Here is an 18,594-nt window from a genome sequence, read left to right on the forward strand (position 1 = left end):
GGTTTCGCCATGTTGCCCAGGATGGTCTCGAACTCCTGACCTCATGTGATCTGCCTGCCTCAGCCTCCCAACGTCCTGGGATTACAGGTGTGAGCCACCATGCCTGGCCCATGCCAACACTTTAATTTCAACTCAGTGAAACTGATGTTGAACTTCTAGCTGTTCAAAAAACAAAAGCAAAAACAAAAACAACAAAAATAACCAAATGAATGGAGCTAGAGGCCATTATCCTTAGCAAACTAATACAGGAACAGAAAACCAAATACTGTATGTTCTCACTTATAACTGGGAGCTCGATGATGAGAACACATAGACACAAAGAGGGGAACAACAGATACTGGGACCTACCTGAGGTTGGAGGGCGGGAGGAGGGAGAGGAGCAGAAGAAATAACTATTGGGTAGTAGGCTTAATACCTGGGTAATTAAATGATCTGTACAACAAACCCCCGTGATGTGAGTTTACCCATATAATAAACCTACACATGTACTCCTGAACCTAAAATAAACTTTCATAAAACAATACGTTTCTGTTGTTTTTTTGTTTTGTTTTGTTTTGTTTTGAGATGGAGTCTCACTCTTTCGCCCAGGCTGGACTGCAGTGGTGTGATCTCGGCTCACTGTGAGCTCCGCCTCTCGGGTTCAGGCCATTCTCCTGCCTCAGCCTCCCAAGTAGCTGGGACTCCAGGCGCCCGCCATCGCGCCTGGCTAATTTTTTGTATTTTTAGTAGAGATGGGGTTTCACCGTGTCAGCCAGGATGGTCTCGATCTCCTAACCTCATGATCTGCCCACCTCGGCCTCCCAAAGTGCTGGGATTACAGGCGTGAGCCACCGCGCCCAGCCTCGTTTCTGTTGTCTTAAGCCACCAAATTTGTGGTGATTTGTTACAGCAGCCACAGAATACTAATATACCTCTCTCCCTCTAAATCAAACCAGCAAACTACTCTGTGTCTCTACTTCAATTCGTTTATGATGAAATGACATCCTTAAATAAGTCTCTGGACATCCCTATTTTTGTCATCGTCGTTAGCTGAGGCCACTGCCCTACAAAGTTCTGCTCTGCTGGCATCACTCCTTGTACATGTTTGGCTAAATGGAGTTTCCAGGAGAGGAGTCAGAATGGGTACTATGATGTATAATTCGCACAGCAACATAAAAACCTCCAAAGGCCTGCTCTCAGCTTTGACTTTAACTCATTTTTCATTCGTGTCACTTCTGAATCCAGTCTCACTTTTAATTCTCCTCTTTACCTTAATTCTTAGCCTCACTTTCATATTGAAATCCCTCTGATATTATTTACATTTCAAAGGCTAAAAATGACCACCATTTACTGAAAATATGCTTACCAGATGCAAGAGACAATGCTGGGAGCACTACACATCACACAAAAACTGAGACTATATGGCCAGTGAGTGGAAGAGTGAAGATTCAAAACTAGGTCTGTCTAATTCAAAGACTTGTATTCTTTCACTCTTTCAAGTCTGGGATCCTGGATTGCTTGAAAGCCTTCAAAATCAGAAGTCTTATAAGTATCTCCCCATTTTCTTCCCAGTCAAGAGGAATAACATCATTTGGTCAGGAGAACTAGGAACTAGATTACTGTTTTCTCCTTGTTCTTCTGCAGGGTAGTACTGGGGATCAAATCAGGAGAAGCAGGGAATAACGTGGAAAATGAGCAATGGGAACTTCTTTTCCTTCTTCAAAGCTCCTTAGTCAAGTCCCTTGGTTATGAATAGTTAGGTTGTCAGGCCAGGGAGGACTTCACATCTTGGCTTTGATAGCTCCCAAGCAAATGTTCCTGATACAAAGCAATTTGAAATTAGTAACTTAGATCATGCTTTTTCCTGTCTCAGGAAAATTCATCTGGCCATGCTATTGATGATTGCTAAGAACAAGAACCCCAAATTTATTTAAGATGTGTTTATTCACTAAGCATTTCTGTTTATCAACAGTTGTACTTATGTTCACCAGACACAAGCCTGCATGTTCATCAGACATAAACTGTCAAATAGCAACTAAAGGGGAAAAGTTGGTCTCTTTACCCGCAGGTGCCTCCATCTCACCTCAGTTCTTTCATAGAGATGATCCAAAGAGTATAAATAGAATAGTGACCAAGGGCTCCATTATGCCACTACCTGACTCCGTGTAAGTTTCCTCACTTTCATTCATTCTTTCATTCAATCAGCTATTTTGGGGCACCTAAGGTGTTCAAATCCCAGCTCTGCCACATTCTAGCTATGAGAACTTTGTTAAACTAACCTAAGCCTCTGATTTCTTCTGTGTAAACTGGAAATAATAACAGAGCCTCCTCCACAGAATATTTGTCAGAATGAAGTGAGATGATATACATAAAGAGTAAATGTGTATTGTCATGTGCTCTTTGCAGCATATGGTGCCCGGCATGTACTGTCATTTTCATTCAATAATCAATTGTTGGCTTAGCACAGTGGCTCACGCCTGTAATCCCACACTTTGGGAGGCCAAGGCAGGCAGATCACTTGAGGTCAGGAGTTCAAGACCAGCCTAACCAACATGGTGAAATCTCATCTCTACTAAAAATACAAACATTAGCGGGGCATGGTGGCACGCGCTTGTAATCCCAGCTACTTGGGAGGCTGAGGCATGAGAATTGCTTGAACCCAGGAGGCGGAGGTTGCAGTGAGCCGAGATTGCACCACTGCATTCTAGTCTGGGTGACACAGCAAGACTCTGTCTCAAATAATAATAATGATAACCAATTGTTGAGCACTACAATGTTCTAAACATGGTGCTACAATTTAGGGCTACCCATCAAAATAAAAGCTTGCCTTCCTTGAGCCAAATATGCAACTTTCATTCTCAAATATAATCCTCAGAATAACTTGCAAGACATGCATTATTTCACATTACATAAATGAAAAAAACTGAGTTCATTGCGGTAAAGCTCAAAGTTACACATCTAGTAAGTAGCAGAGCTGAGAGTTGAACACTGATCTATCTGAATCCAAAGCCCAATTACTCTCATCCTGCCACATAGCCTTAGCATTAGCTGTAAGAATAAGACACACATCCCGGCTGGGCTCGGTGGCTCACGACTGTAATCCCAGCACTTTGGGAGGCCAAGGTGGGTGGGTGGATCACTTGAGGTCAAGAGTTCGAGACCAGCCTGGCCAACATGGCGAAACCCCATCTCTACTAAAAATGTAAGAATCAGCCCGGTGTGGTAGTGTGGTAGTGCACGCTGTAATCCCAGCTATTTGGGAGGCTGAGCAAGGAGAATCGCTTGAGCCCAGGAGGCGGAGGTTGCAGTAAGCTGAGCTGAGATCATTCACAACCTAAAGAGGGAAACCATGTACTAAGCAACTCATGACAGTACAACATATACGATAACATTGACTGAGCACTCTATGTATTAGGCATTGTTGTCATTGATCTTGTAACAGTTCTGTCAGGTAGATGTTATTATTATCCTCCTTTTTACAAATAGTGATACTGAAGAACAAAGAATTCAAGTTACTTGCCAAAATAGTCCACATACATGACCACTACACCCCAGTGCCACTCTGGAGAGTTTGCAATGTATGAGCAGTGTTCTCTAGGTGTTCTAGGAGTGACAATAACTATGAGTGAGCATCAGAAAAGATTTCCTAAATGAGATGATTTGTGGGCTGGAACCTGTAAGTAAGAAAGCAACAGGTTGGCCCCTCTCTTCCTTTCTCTGCCATCATGGTGTGTGCTTGACTCTGCTTCTTGCCATGTCTTCTCACAAGACTTTCAGGATTAAGTGATTCCTGGCAAAAAAAAAAAAAAAAAGCAAAATCGTCCCATTCTCCAGTGGATTTGGATGAAAATCGATAATAAAATCAGGTAAAACTCCAAAAGGAGACATTGGAGAAGAACCAAGCTGGGTCTATAAGGAATTGCACATGAAATGGCACATATATTTATGCTGTCTGACGGTCACAATCACATTACCATATCAAGCTGAAAATGTCACCACTATCTGGGGAGTTGAATATTTTTATTGGGAATATATTTTTACTCTCTGAATCTGTTATGAACGCGTTGGTTGGCTGGGTTCAGTAAAAAATATGTGAGACCTTTCATTTCAAAAAAAAAAAAAGAAGGCAACAGGTTGAGAGAAAGGGAGATAAATGGGAGAAAGATAAACCAGGTAGAAGAAATAGCACACGCAAAGGCACATTGTCTTCACTGTCTAATCTCTCCAATCCTTAACGAACGAAAGAGGCCTAGAGTCAGTCTGGTACTGAAGACTCTCCATTTTATTTCTTCGTGTCCTTCTACCCATCCCTATCTAACATTCATCACAATCCTCATTCGCCTTTCATATGCCACTCCTCTATTTCCACTGCCGGTCTAATTTAAGCTCCTATTAGCTCTCACTTGGACCATTGCAATAGCTTTCTCTGCTTTCACTCTCTGCCCCCCACCAATCTAAATACAGTTGAGGCCGGGCGCGGTGGCTCACGCCTGTAATCCCAGAATTTTGGGAGGCCGAGGCGGGCGGATCACCTGAGGTCAGGAGTTCAAGACCAGCCTGGCCAACACGGTGAAACTCTGTCTCTACAAAAGTACAAAAATTAGCCGGGCATGATGGTGGGTGCCTGTAATCCCAGCTACTTGGGAGGCTGAGGCACGAGAATCGCTTGAACCTGTGAGAGGGAGGTTGCAGTGAGCCGAGATCGTGCCACTACACTGCAGCCTGGGCGACAGAGAGAAACTCCATCTCGGAAAAAAAAAAAAAGAAAACTAGCCGGGAGTGGTGACGCCTGTCTGTAATCCAAGCTACTCGTAGGGCTGAAGTAGGAGAATCGCTTGAGCCTGGGAGGCGGAGGTGACAGTGAGAGGAGATCGCGCCACTGCACTCCAGCCTGGGCGACTCGAGTGAGACCCTGTCTCAAAACAAAACAAAACAAAACAAAAAACCCAAAACCATTTCTTCCCGCAATCCCAGGGCACACACACACTACTATAATCCTGCCTCAGATGCTCATTCCCAGTTACGAAACAGGGTACTGGCGAAATCACTCTGCCTAACAGTGGCCCCGACTGCCGAGGGCGGAGAATTGTGGAGGGGGCGGGAGAGAATTGCTCAGAACTTGGAAAGCGATTGGCTTAACTCTCAGGGTAGAAATAGCGACGCAAAGAGACGACGAAAAAGATGCGTCCGCCATCGCTTTCGCTCCACCCCTGACGTTCGCCTCGACCTTCGATTGGCTGCTCCTCGCACCAGCCACGCCTCAGGGTCGCCCACGTGACCCGAAGTCCGCCGTGGGATTGGTTGTTCGGCGAGAGCCACGCTAGGCTGTAAGACCAGAGCCGGGCGGAGAAGCAGAGTAGAGGGACGCGGGAAACATGTTTGACCTGGGACTGAAATCTGGAGAGCTTGGCTACCTTCATCCTCCTCGGGCCAGAACAGGCTTCCTGAGACAGTCCAGGTCGTAGGAGTTTTACGGTTAAAAAAGTGGGGTGCAGACCCCTGCCTGGGTGTTTGGTTCAAGCCTTGGCTCTGGCCTTACTCTGTCTTCCCGGGAGTTCGTGAGATTTGGACCTTAGATTTTTAGTATTATTTTGAGGGCCTCCTGTGTGTAAGCACTGGTTGTGCGCAGATGGCTGTGCAGAGCGCCATGAGGTAGAGGCTGGGAGAATGAGGGCTTGGAGGTGCTTGAGGTATGGTCTTTACCTACGTGAAATGTTGGAGGTAAGTCGGATTTATAACGTGTTCATGTTTTTATAATCTAGGCGCTTAGGGTTTAGTAGGAACAGTCGCTCATTCCTGTGTACTAGGCACCATTCCGAGTGCAGTGGCTACAAAGGCCGGTAGAACATAGTCCTGGTTCTTTAGGAACTCTGTGATTGGGCAAGTGGGAGTGAGGGCGGAAAACGTGAACTGGTGAGTAGTTGGCCTGTGATGCGTGCTGTGGTTGAAGAAAGTGCTGTGAGAGAAGGGGGGATGATTGAAGTAATTAGGGACATTTAACGGAAAGTGATATTTGAGTAAAGCTTATTTTTGTTTTGTTTTTTGTTTTTTTTTGAGACGGGAGTCTCGCTCTGTCTCCCAGGTTGGAGTGCAGTGGCGCGATCTCGGCTCACTGCAACCTCCGCCTCCCAGGTTCAAGCAGTTCTCTGCCTCAGCCTTCCAAGTAGCTGGGATTACAGGCGCACACCACCATGCCCGGCTAATTTTTGTATCTTTAGTAGAGATGGGGTTTCACCATGTTGGCCAGGCTGGTCTTGAACTCCTGACCTCGTGATCCACCCGCCTCGGCCTCCCAAAGTGCTGGGATCACAGGCGAAAGCCACCGCGTCTTGAGTGAAGTTTAAAAAGTATACTTAGGGTGGGTATTTGTCCCTCCACGAAAGCGCCTTTTACTCAGCCAGCACAGAGCCGTCCCTTTGCCGTTCCAGATGCCTGACTGGGACCTTGCTTATGGATATGCGAGCTTTTAATCTCTGGCTGTCATCTCACCCCCTTCAACCTAAACTTGGGATGATTACTCTTGACTCGTTTTTTGAGTGATAAGGCAAATCTCCCCACACCTGGGTTGTGGGGAGAAGACAGGTAGAACAGTGCTAGTTTCTCGTTGCTGTTATTTTATGGTAACTATACAGCATTTTAAAGTTATATACTCTATGTTTAAATATCCCCCTTAAAAAGCTTGAACTATGTAACAATCTAGATGTGACTATCTTATTCTTTTCCCACAAACTAAGAATCCAAATAAATGTTAAAAATCTTAAAAAAAAAAAAAAAAAAAAGTATACTTAGGTTTTCTCCCCATTGAAAGGGGTGGAGAAGGCACTCCAGGAACTAGGAAGGCGTACCTGCCATCATGTGGCTGGAGCACATGGGAGGTTTGCCCAGCTGACGATGGAGCAGATAGGGAGGGATTAGACTTGTAAAGATCTTGAATTACATGGTAGGCTGGCTGTCTGGATCTTAAAATACAAAGTGAAATAGGTACCAGAAAACAGATATTAACGTGCTTTCATAATTCAGAAGGAGGACAGGTACCTCCTGTTGGATTGATGAAAAAAGGCTTCATGCAAAAGATGGCATTTTGGAGGGTTGCAAACTGCAGGGATAGGATTTTGAAGTATAGAAAGGATTTCTACAGAGGGGAAAAGACTTTGCAGATGGAGGGCATAAGGTCAAATAGAGCCAATATGAGGACTAAGGAAAATCTGGGTTGATTAGACTGTAAGATATGTTTGAAGGCCAGGTGCGGTGGCTCATGCCTGTAATCCCAGCACCTGGGAGGCCAAGGCAGGTGGATCACTTGAGGTCAGGTAAGACCAGCCTGGCCAACATGGCAAAACCCCGTCTCTACTAAAAATACAAAAATTAGTTGGGCATGGTGGCTTATGCCTGTTATCCCAGCTACTTTGGAAACTGAGGCAGGAGAATCGCTTGAACCCAGGAGGCGGAGGTTGCAGTGAACCGAGATTGCACCACTGCACTCCAGCCTGGGTGACAGAGCGAGACTCTATCTCAGAAAAACAAACAAACAAAAGACATGTTTGCTTTATTTATGGTGTATTTAAGGATAAATTTGGGTCTGTTTTGAAACATCTTGATTGCTAAACAAAGTCGTGGGACTTTATTTCCTAGACTATGGGGAGCAATTGAATGCTTGTGAGTAGTGAGTAATGACTTAATCATACCTCCATATATAAGGGTTAGTATGTTTGTAAGATTCAAAGTACATTGGATGGGAGAGAAACTGGAGGCAGGAGGCCCATTGAGATAGCAGTATTGTCTGCCAAAAGGAACGTGGGTTTTAGAGTCAAGCACTCATTGGTTCAGAGCTTGACTTTGCTCACAAGTTTCATTATTTCTGGCAGATTTATTTAAATTATTAAGCTCTCTCAGCCTCTGTTTTCTTATTTCTTTATTTTTTTTTTTTTTTTTTTGAGACAGGGTCTCGCTCTTGTCGCCCAGGCTGGAGTGCAGTGGTGCAATCTCAGCTCACTGCAACCTCCGCCTCCCAGGTTCAAGCTATTGTCCTGCCTCCTGAGTAGCTGGCATTACAGGCACCTGCTAACTTTTGTACTTTTAGTAGAGACAGGTTTCACCATGTTGGCCAGGTTGGTCTCGAACTCCTGACCTCAGGTGATTCACCCGCCTTGGCCTCCCAAAGTGCTGGGATTACAGGCATGAGCCACCGCGCCCGGTCTCTTATTTCTAATGTGTACTCATTTCACCTGTAGATGGTAAGTTAAAAGGTCAAGCATAACCCTTGTGTAACAGGCACTTCGTAAGTTACTTTCCCTCTTTTGAGACAGAGATTCAGTCTATCACCCAGGCTGGAATGCAGTGGTACAGTCTCGACTCAGTGCAACCTCTGCCTCCCTGGTTCAAGTGATTCTTGTGCCTCAGCCTCCCAAGTAGCTGAGATTACAGGCATCCACCACCATGCCCAGCTAATTTTTGTATTTTTAATAGAGATGGGGTTTCGCCACATTGAACAGGCTGGTCTGGAACTCCTGGCCTCAGGTGACCTGCCTGCCTCAGCCTCCCAAAGTGCTGGGATTACAGGTGCGAACCACTGTGCCCAACCTAGTTTTTCCTCTTTATGGAGCTTAGTTGCTGAATGGTGAACACAGACCAACAGCTGTCAGTTTTAACTAGGGAATATCAGTCTATGGATGTTGAGAGACGGCTGAAGGCAGTATATGGTGGCCCCAAGATTTTTAGATACTGACAATATCATTTTGAAAGTCTGGAGAGGCCAGGTGGGGTGGCTCACGCTTGTAATCCCAGCACTTTGGGATGCTGAGGTGGGCAGATCACTTGAGGTGAGGAGTTCAAGACCAGCCTGGCCAACATGGCAAAACCCCGTTTCTACTGAAAATACAAAAATTAGTTAGGCCTGGTTGTGCATGCCTGTAATCCCAGCTACCTGGGAGGCTGAAGTAGGACTGCTTGAACCCGGAAGGCAGAGGCAAAAGTGAGCTGAGATAGCACCACTGCATTCCAGCCTGGGTGACAAAGTGAGAATCTGTCTCAAAAAATAAAATAAAGAGGCCGGGCATGGTGGCTCACGCTCATAATTCCAGCACTTTGGGAGGCTGAGGCAGGCAGATCACGAGGTCAGGAGTTCAAGACCAGCCTGGCCAATAGGGTGAAAGCCCATCTCTACTTAAAAAATACAAAAATTAGCTAGGCATGGTGGTGCTCACCTGTAGTCTCAGCTACTCGGGAGGCTGAGGCAGGAGAATCACTTGAACCCAGGAGGCAGAGGTTGCAGTGAGCCAAGATTGCACCACTGCACTCTAGCCTGGGCAACAGAGTGAGGGAGTGGAGTGGAGAGTGGAGTGGAGTGGAGTGGAGGTCAGCTTTTTCATTCACAAATTGATTTTTCAGATTGTGAATTACCCATGCTTCACCTTGCTTTCTTTATCTTCCATGTCCTTCCTCATTAGTAAATCTAAAGGTAGGACCCTAAAGAGAAATGAAATTGAACCTTTTATTTAGTTGTTACTGAAAAACTATAAATCTGGTAATCATACCTCAAGTTCTCTTTCTAGCTCTGCAGTTAATCTCCTATGGATCTTTGGCAAATCATAGCCTCTCTGGGTTCTTCGACTCCTCAGATAGAAGATTCTGGTTTAGCCGGGCGCGGTGGCTCACGCCTGTAATCCCAGCACTTTGGGAGGTCGAGGCGGGCGGATCACGAGGTCAGGAGATCGAGACCATCCTGGCTAACACAGTGAAACCCCGTCTCCACTAAAATTACAAAAAAAATTAGCCGGGCATGATGGTGGGTGCCAGTAGTCCCAGCTACTCAGGAGGCTGAGGCAGGAGAATGGCGTGAACCCGGGAGGTGGAGCTTGCAGTGAGCCGAGATCGGGCCATTGCACTTCAGTCTGGGCGACAGAGTGAGACTCTGTCTCAGGAAAAACAAAAAAAAAGAAGATTCTGGTTTAAAAACTTTTATGACTGTAATTTTAATCTTTGTTGGCAGAAGAATTATAAATCAAATTGCATATTAAATGAACTGGAATTTATAAAGAAATTTAGTAGAAAATCTTTTCTAGGCCGGGTGTAGTGGCTCATGCCTGTAATTCCAGCACTTTGGGAGGCCAAGGCTGGCAGATCACTTGAGGTCAGGAGTTCAAGACCAGCCTGGCCAACATGGTGAAACCCTGTCTCTACTAAAAATACAAAAATTAGCTGGGCGTAGTGGCACATGCCTGTAGTCCCTGCTATTCGGGAGGCTGAGGCAGGAGAATTGCTTGAGCCCAGGAGGCAGAGGCTGCAGTGAGCCAAGATTGTGCCACTGCACTCCAGCCTGGGAAACAGTGAGACTCCGTCTCAAAAAAAAAAAAAAAAAAAATCTTTTCTAGGCCAGGTACAGTGGCTTACACCTGTAATCTAGCATTTTGGAAGGCCAAAGAGGGAGGATCACTTAAGCCCAGCAGTTTGAGACCAGCCTGGGCAACATAGCAAGACCCTGTCTCTACAAACTGTTTTTTTTTAATTACCTGGGTGTGGTGGTGCTCACCTAAGATGTCAGCTACTCAGAAGGCTGGGGTGGGAGGATAGCATGAGCCCAAGCAGTTTGAGGCCACAGTGAGCCATGATCATGCCACTGCACTCCAGGTTAGGTGACAGGGCAAGACCCTGTCTCTACAAAAAGGACATAAATTTTAAAAAAAGAAAAGAAAATATATTTTCTAAAGCTTTTGCTTTTGAACTAGGCTAAGGGTAGGCTTATAGGCTCAAGCCTGTGATCCCAGGGTTTTGGGAGGCCAAGGTGGGAGGATCACTTGAAGCCAGGAGTTTGAAAACAGCCTGGGAAACATACCAAGACCCTGTCTCTACAAAAAATTGAAAAAGACTTTGCCAGGGGTGGTGACGTGCACCTGTAATCCTAGCCACCTGGGAGGATCGCCTGAGCCCAGGAGTTTGAGACTACAGTGAGCCATGATCACACCACTGCACTCCAGCCTGGTTGACAGAGTGAAACCTTGTCTCAAAATAAAAAATAAAAATAAATATTAATTGGAAACAAGTCAGGCATGGTGGCTCACGCCTGTAATCCAAGCACTTTGGAAGGCTGAAGAGGGTGGATTGCTTGAGTCCAGGAGTTTGAGAACAGCCTGGCCAACATGGTAAAACCCTGTCTCTACAAAAAGTACAAAAATTAGCCACGTGTGGTGGCCTGTGACTGTAGGCCCAGCTACTTGGGAGGCTAAGGTGGGATGATCACCTGAGCCTGGGGAGGTTGAGACTGCAATGAGCCATGATCAGGCCGTTGCACTCCAGCCTGGGTGACAGAGTAAGACCCTGTCTTTTAAAAAAAAAAAAAGAAAAGAAATATTAATTAGAAACCCATGGTTGAAACTTACCTGAATAGAAGGCTTTATTTTTCTCATAGGTAAGCCTGTGTTTTCTTGGATGTGAAACTAGGGCAGTGGGTTGCTCTTAGGTAATACAAGATGAAATGCAGCGACGCGATGATGAGTGAAGTAGTCTGACCTGGTATTGCCATTGCTTCAGTGTTGGCTTTGACCAGGGTATGATCTCTTAATCTTCTCTCTGAGCTGATTCTGGTTGTGGTTTTTCCACACAGGTGTGTTATATCCTGTTTGGACACTGGTTTTATCATGTTTAAGGTGTTTCTTTTATGTTCGTTTGAATTACTGATACTCATGTTTTCCTTCTTAGGTTGAGATGAAAAATCTTGCTTTGAATTCTTCACGGAGGACTACATCATTTCAATCTTGAATCTGGCTCAATTCTATTATTCACTTATTACTGTATTTAAAACATTTAATTGGCTGGGCACGGTGGCTCATGCCTGTAATCCCAGCACTTTGGGAGGCCAAGGCGGGCGGATCACTTGAGGTCAGGAGTTCAACACCAGCCGGGCCAACATGGCAAAACCCTGCCTCTACTAAAAATACAAAAATCATCCGGGTGTGGTGGCGCACACCTGTAATCACAGCTACTTGGGAGACTGAGGTGAGAGAATTGTTTGAAACCAGGAGGTGGAGGTTGCAGTGAGCTGAGATCACGCCACTGCACTCAAGCCGTGGCAACAGAGTGAGACTCTGTCTCAGTAAAAAAATAAAAAATAAAAAATGTTTACTTAACCATGATATTTGCTTTAGTAAAAATTTTGAGGTTTAAAGAGAATTTTAAAATCCATTACACTTTTCTTATGGCATATAAAAGTTTACATTTTTTTTATTGTCTCAGCTAATATCATAAATGCCTTAATGTTAAAATCCATGGGATATTCTATTTAAAGTTTTAGCTTTATCACCTCTGTGCTATCAGAGAATGTGCTTTGAATTGGTAAAATGAGTTAAAGTATTGGAAAACACCTATGTCAGCAGAGGCTCTCAAAAATCATTTTCATCCTTCCTCTTCTAGTGATGATTTTTTTTTTAAACCATGTTTTCACCAGCCTGCCAATCCAATGGCATAAATGCTTCTACATAGGCAACTTAAGTGTTTCTTAAGTTGATGCAAGGTATTTCGCATGAGGCTGAATTCTTATTGTTGGAGCAGAGGATTTTTGTTCCAACAACTGAATTGGCAAAACGTCAATATAAAAACACCTCAAAAAGTCAACAGTAGTCTGAATGAAAAATTATTTTAAACACCTCAAGTAATCTTTACATTTCTACAAAATCATAACAACATGGAAGTTCTTTTCCAGAAACATTTATTCTTAAAATCTACTTAAGTGTTTCATAGAAACTTTAGTAATAACCAGAATAATTCATGACAGTTTAGCAAACTCTTAGCAGCAAGCAGAAAGAACTTATTAAAATATCCTTTCTTTACACAATTAGATTAGTATTTTGCTTCACATCTTCATTGCTTGTTAGCTTTGCTTTTATACAGGAATCTTCAGACTAGTCTCTTTGTAACACTCAACCCCTATTCCTTTTTTAACCAGTTTCTCAAGAAAGATATGGAGAGCTCATACAGGAATATCCTTAAATATCCTAAATATCCAACTTTTAAGATGTCCTTTTTTATCCTTAAAAGCTGATAAACTATAGATGTCACTTAACAAATGGGTCACAGTATATGGAAGGAGCTTTTTTCCCCCCCTAAAGTGTTTCTAAGCATTTCTATCAAGAGCAGGTCTACATTTCTTATCGTTTACAAACTGATGAAATTTCCACCTTACAGACAGGCAAGTAAATGCTTTCTTTTCTAAAAAGGCTTGCTAACAACTCACTGTTCACTTTATTTTTTATGTAGTCTATTTTTCCCAAGAGCTTCTGTACTTCTTATATTTTAAGGAAAGGGATAGACAAAAACTTGTGTACTCATTATTCTGTTTAATCTCTACACTGGCCCTCATATCCCCTGCCAGTCCTGATTCTTCTACTTTAAGCAGTTTGGTCAACTGTAAGTAGGGTTCTGGAGAGCAGGCTAAAAGGTTAGGATCAAATGGGCATATCCTTTTAAAGAAATCCATATAGTCATTTAAAGTTCATATAGTTATGAATTGAGGCTGAGAAGTGTCAACTCAGTACCATACTGAAACCAGCTCTGTGGCATTATAGCGCAATACTTTTGTTGTGAGGATAAGACACAATTCCTTTTCAGTTCTCGGGGGAGTAGAGTTTAATCAGATGTTGTACTTCTGTTGGATAACCTGTGATGGGACAAGCTTGGTGACTCCTCACATAATGAAACACACAGCGGTAACAAAACACATAGCCAGAGGTGGCAAGAACAGTATCATTCACCCGGGTTTTACGACACAGTGGGCACACAGTCTTCATTTTGGGTAAGAGGGGAGAATCAGAGTTATAGTCTAGGTGTACAGGTGGTGGTGGAGTAGGCAGGGCAGTCAATGACTTGATGGTTTCTTGATTTTCAGATGAGTACCACCAGTCAAGGAACTGCAAGAAGAATACACCCACAGAAAGGCCAGTAGACAGGGATAAGGCAACACCCCCCACAGCTTTCTTCAGAGCTGACTTTATCTTCTCACTAACACTGTTGGGAGAAAAGAACAAGGAGGCAAAGAGAGAAACTTTATTTAGGTATAATTACAAAGTGACTAACATAAATGCAGTTCTTACATTTTTCATCAGAATCACTGGGACTGAATGGTTGGTAGACTATCTCCTTAAGGATCTATTCTAAATTATTCTTTCTAACTTACAGTATTTTAGGGGCATAGGAGCTAAGCTTTGTTTTTAGTAACAAATGATTAGGGTTTGGTTTTGTGTTTTGAAAGAGAAATCAGTAGAGAATTTGATTATATAAATCTCCTCCCTTTTTTTAGTGGAAGATAGTGATCCAGAAAAAAAAAATTCACTTAACAAAAAACTTAGCAGTATTGAGGAATGTATATATTTGAACTTGTAGGAGAACATAAATATGAACTAGAAGGAGCACAACAACAATATGATTAAGAGCACAGTCTTAGGCTGGGTGCAGTGGCTCACAGAGCACAGTCTTTAGAATTGTATTGATTTGGCTTGAATCCCAGCTCTGCCACCTTCTAGCTATGTAGCTACATGACCTTGGCAAGGTACTTAACTGCTTGGGTTTAGTTTCCTCAACTGTGAGCTAATACATTTACTTCATTGGGTTGTGTTGAGGATTAAGATAATGTATGTAAAGAAAGCACCTAGCACAGAACCTGGGACATAGCAAGTATGCACTAAAGTATACCTAGTATGATAAAGGTTACCAGGATGACAGTCCTTATTTTATGGACACAAGGAATAGCTTTTCTGTGACTTTATGCAATACCACAAAGTTAACAGGTGAATTTCACAAAACTGGGATAAGATTTTAGAATTTACTAACTAAAGATCTTTTGGAAATGTTAAGGCCTTACCTCCTGGCTGGCTGCTGCATCATGCTGGCCTTAGCTGGTTTGTGCTCCAGAGCTTGTATATCCTGAACTGTCAGTCGACCTAGCCGAACTCCAGCCAGCCTCAGCAGTGGTGAGTGATGCTGAGCTTTTCCTAGGATGTATCGAAGTTGTTGTACAAGAAACCATCCTTCCCAGGCCATATTCACAAATGGGTAGGCTGCCAGGAAGGCTCTGTAAAATCGTTTCCAGCGGGAAGAAGGGGGATGAATAGAATATTCATCCTCTTCTCTCAGGCTAGAAACCAGCTTCTCCAGCTTCACTTTCAGATAGGGAAGAAGAACCAGGACCGTAATTGATTTCCAAAGCTGCTTCTTTGGGAGACCAGCGCTAGCCAGTCTCTGAGACTTGTGAGTGTCCCCCATTACAATTCTCTTTAAGCCATAAAAGTTTTCAGAAAATGAGGCACTGGTTCTAGACAGGTAATGCTGCTGGACCAGAAGATCTAGCAGAGTAAAGATTTCATCAAACCACCTCCACAAGAAGCCATAGTGGGTGGGATTTGATTCTGCAAGAACCTAAAGCAAAATAAAGCAGTAAGTAAAATTCATTCCATTACACAAGTTCTACACCTTCTATTTACATTCCCCCTTTTCCTCTAAAGTCTACACATTTTGTCTTAAGTCACTTTTGGACCCTGAAATGCTGGGTATTCACTACAGGTCTCTACACATAACACAGACTCAATAACTCTTAAGTCATGGGATACGAGTTATTTGCAAATTGGCTATTTCAAACGCTAGAGGCTACCAAATAAGCACAAATTATTCGTTGGTTTTTACCCAGTTGTCCCTAAAACCTTTCCAAGAATTAATACCTTACCTTGACCACATGCTGAAGAGCGGGTCTCACTGCTGTCATTAAACTGTCCTGTGCTACCACCTCAAAGATGGATGGCTGGTCATCAGCTACAGAAGCAGTTGTGATGTGAGCCCCGTGCTCAGCCATAGCTTCCTGTGTGTACTGGCTTTCACTTTTCCCACAAACTCTCTCGTGAGCATGAACTTTTTCGGGAGGAAGGGTATCAGATGCGTGCTCAGTCTTAAAGGTAAACTTTCTGCATAATATCTGAAACTCGAAACTCAATCTTAAGGGCAAAAATGAACTGGGGAAAAAAGACCTGTTCTGGAGGCGGAGGGGAGTCTCAAGAAGGTTAATAACAGTTAACTCGGATCTGGGTGGAAGTGGTATGTGCGAGGGGGTAACTTGTCAAATGCTGCACCTCAGGGCAGAGCGTGACTGTGGGGGACGCGATCCTGTCGAGCTGCGAACCAGAAAACCCCCTCCTCTCCAATCGTGAGAGCTCAAAAGCCAGCCGACTCTTAAGGATTCAGTCGTGTCACTGTAAGCCCGGGACATGAAGGCTAGCTCCAGCTGTTGGCTTTGAGTATCCCCGCCCGCGCCCGTCCTTGCTCGCTGACCCCACGCGAGGCGCAAAGAACCCACGACGCCACGTTTGAAGGGAGGTCTCGGCTTTATGACAGAAGCCGCACCCGGAAATAGAAACCACCGAGACCTCAGGGACGCCTGGCGGAAGAGAGGCACTCTAGTCCCGAATGCGGCCCGGAAACCGGAACTAGAGAACTATGACCCACCCGAACTTCCGCTCCCGCCCCGCTGAAATAGAAGAGGGGTCTTGCGGTCTGGTTTTGGCTATGAATATTCAGCTGGTTTGCTTTAGTTTTCGTAGCTGGGTCTGCGTGGTAGCCTCGCTGTTTGAAAGCTACAGCTCTGAACCTCTCTCTGCGAGGTCCTTTTGACAAGCTGTTTGGGGCACCGCGCAGACGTCTGGCGCCGGGAGCCAGAGCTCGGGCCAGTTGCTGAGCCCTGTGTTCCTCCTGCAGGCGATGGAGCTAGGGGCGGAGGGAGGAAGGGAATCTGGAGGTGGAAAGGACCTTGCTGTACACGCGCGGCAGGGATGGTGGTTAATTTATATGTCTTCGCCTTCCAGAAAGGATTTAAAGCGGCAAAGCAGGAGATAGGAGCCTTAGATTTATTGCCGCCAATTATAAGGAAGGATGATTGGATTGAGAAAGGTTCATGCTTGTTCCTCAGTACTTGAGACGGTTAATTTTCATCCAAGCTGGTAGTTTAACGTCTTCCAGGTTTTGGCTATATTCAAGCATAACTCCATGCTCTTGCTATACTGGAAGAAAATGGTCTCCGTCCTTGAACACAGTTGGATATGTCACCACCAGCGATGTGAATACAGTGCTAAAACAGGGAGCTTTATGAATTGTAACTAGCATGCACTGGGAACACTTGACAGAAAGGTTCCCTTCATGCCGTTTTTATGCCAAAACGAATGTGATTTACCTTAAGGTTTGTAAAGTACTTTTACATTATGTACAGCTTTGTCTCGCTGGAGTTGGCTGACACAGGCTTATGAGAGTTCCACCTCTCCTCCCTTCCTCTGGGAAGTGCCACCTCTGGGCTAAATAACTGGGAATAGAAAGTATTGTTTACTGCCCTAGAGGCCCTTATGTTATAAAAATAATTGGTTTGCATAATGAGAACCCTCAAAAACAAGGTTTGGATTTAGTTATTCCAATAGGAGAGAAAGTCTTGCAAATTGTCCTTAATTATAGTTATAAAAAGTGTTTTTTACTCTACCAAAATCCGTCATATTGATACATGATTTTTACCTTGCAGAGTTTTAAGACTGGACATAGTTTATCGATATAAAGCACCTGGATACATATTAGGTGCTTGTTTAATAGTAACTGTTATGTGCAACCTTTTCTTAAGTGAATAGCAAAAATACAAAGTTGAGAAGTAGCATCAACTAAAGCAGGAAATTAAACATTTTTATCACTTAGGGATCTTTGGTTACAAGCAAAAGAAACAAACAGGCTAATTTAAACTAAAACGGAATTTATAGAAGTGTATGGAATACCTCACAAAAATAGGTAAAGCCAGCCCTAAAGAATAAGAAAGTAACAATACTATTGGGACTGCCTAACAGGAATTAGAAGTACTTATCCAGGCAACATTGTTGGCAATGAACGAGATTCCCCTAATTTCTGTTTGTGTCTGTGCTCATGATACAAATTTCGACTGACCTCTCGGTTCAAGTTCCCTCTCCACCCTCTCTTTTACTCTTAGCCAGGGGAAGGCAAGATGTCTTGATTGATAGTCCCATGGAAGTACTCCAGAAGTTAACTAAATGAATGGCATAAGAAAAAGGAGACCGGGCACGGTGGCTCACGCCTATAATCCCAGCACTTTGGGAGGCCGAGGCGGGTGGATCACCTGAGGTCGAATTTGTGACCAGCCTCACCAACATGGAGAAACCCCGTCTCTACTAGAAATACAAAAAATTAGCCGGGCGTGGTGGCACATGCCTGTAATCCCAGCTACTCGGGAGGCTGAGGCAGGAGAATCTTGAACCCAGGAAGCGGAGGTTGTGGTGAGCCGAGATTGCGCCATTGCACTTCAGCCTGGGTGACAGAACGAGACTCTGTCTCCAAAAAAAAGAAAAGAAAAAAGAAAAAGGAAAGGTAGGGCCAGGTACAGTGACTTGTACCTGTAATCCCAGCACTTTGGGAGGCTGAGACAGGTGGATCATTTGAAGTCAGGAGTTTGAGACCAGCCTAGCCAACATGGCGAAACCATCTCTAAAAATACAAAAATTAGCTTGGAGTAGTGGTGCAGTGGTGGCGGATGCTTGTTATTCCAGCTACTCGAGGCTGAGGCAGGAGAATCGCTTGAACCCAGGAGGCGGAGGTTGC

General features: G+C 44.2%; 2 protein-coding genes and 1 non-coding gene across 3 annotated transcripts in view; 2 read left to right on the forward strand and 1 right to left on the reverse strand.

Annotated features, from left to right (window-relative positions):
- The window catches only part of TAF15 (TATA-box binding protein associated factor 15), a 345,012-nt gene that overhangs the window by 59,377 nt on the left and 267,041 nt on the right, over positions 1-18,594 (forward strand). The window lies entirely within an intron of this gene.
- LOC126940039 (Z30 small nucleolar RNA) lies at positions 11,458-11,552 on the forward strand. Its single transcript, XR_007720564.1, has one exon. It is a non-coding gene; the product is annotated as a Z30 small nucleolar RNA (small nucleolar RNA).
- On the reverse strand, positions 12,589-16,391 carry PEX12 (peroxisomal biogenesis factor 12). Its single transcript, XM_050764915.1, is given in 5 exon segments — positions 12,589-13,974; positions 14,828-15,381; positions 15,686-16,025; positions 16,027-16,138; positions 16,141-16,391. Coding segments are annotated over 5 exon segments (1,488 nt in total). The 5' UTR covers positions 16,223-16,391; the 3' UTR covers positions 12,589-13,574.

The sequence above is a fragment of the Macaca thibetana genome, chromosome 16 (assembly GCF_024542745.1).
Source record: "Macaca thibetana thibetana isolate TM-01 chromosome 16, ASM2454274v1, whole genome shotgun sequence".
In the NCBI taxonomy this organism is placed as follows: Eukaryota; Metazoa; Chordata; class Mammalia; order Primates; family Cercopithecidae; genus Macaca; species Macaca thibetana.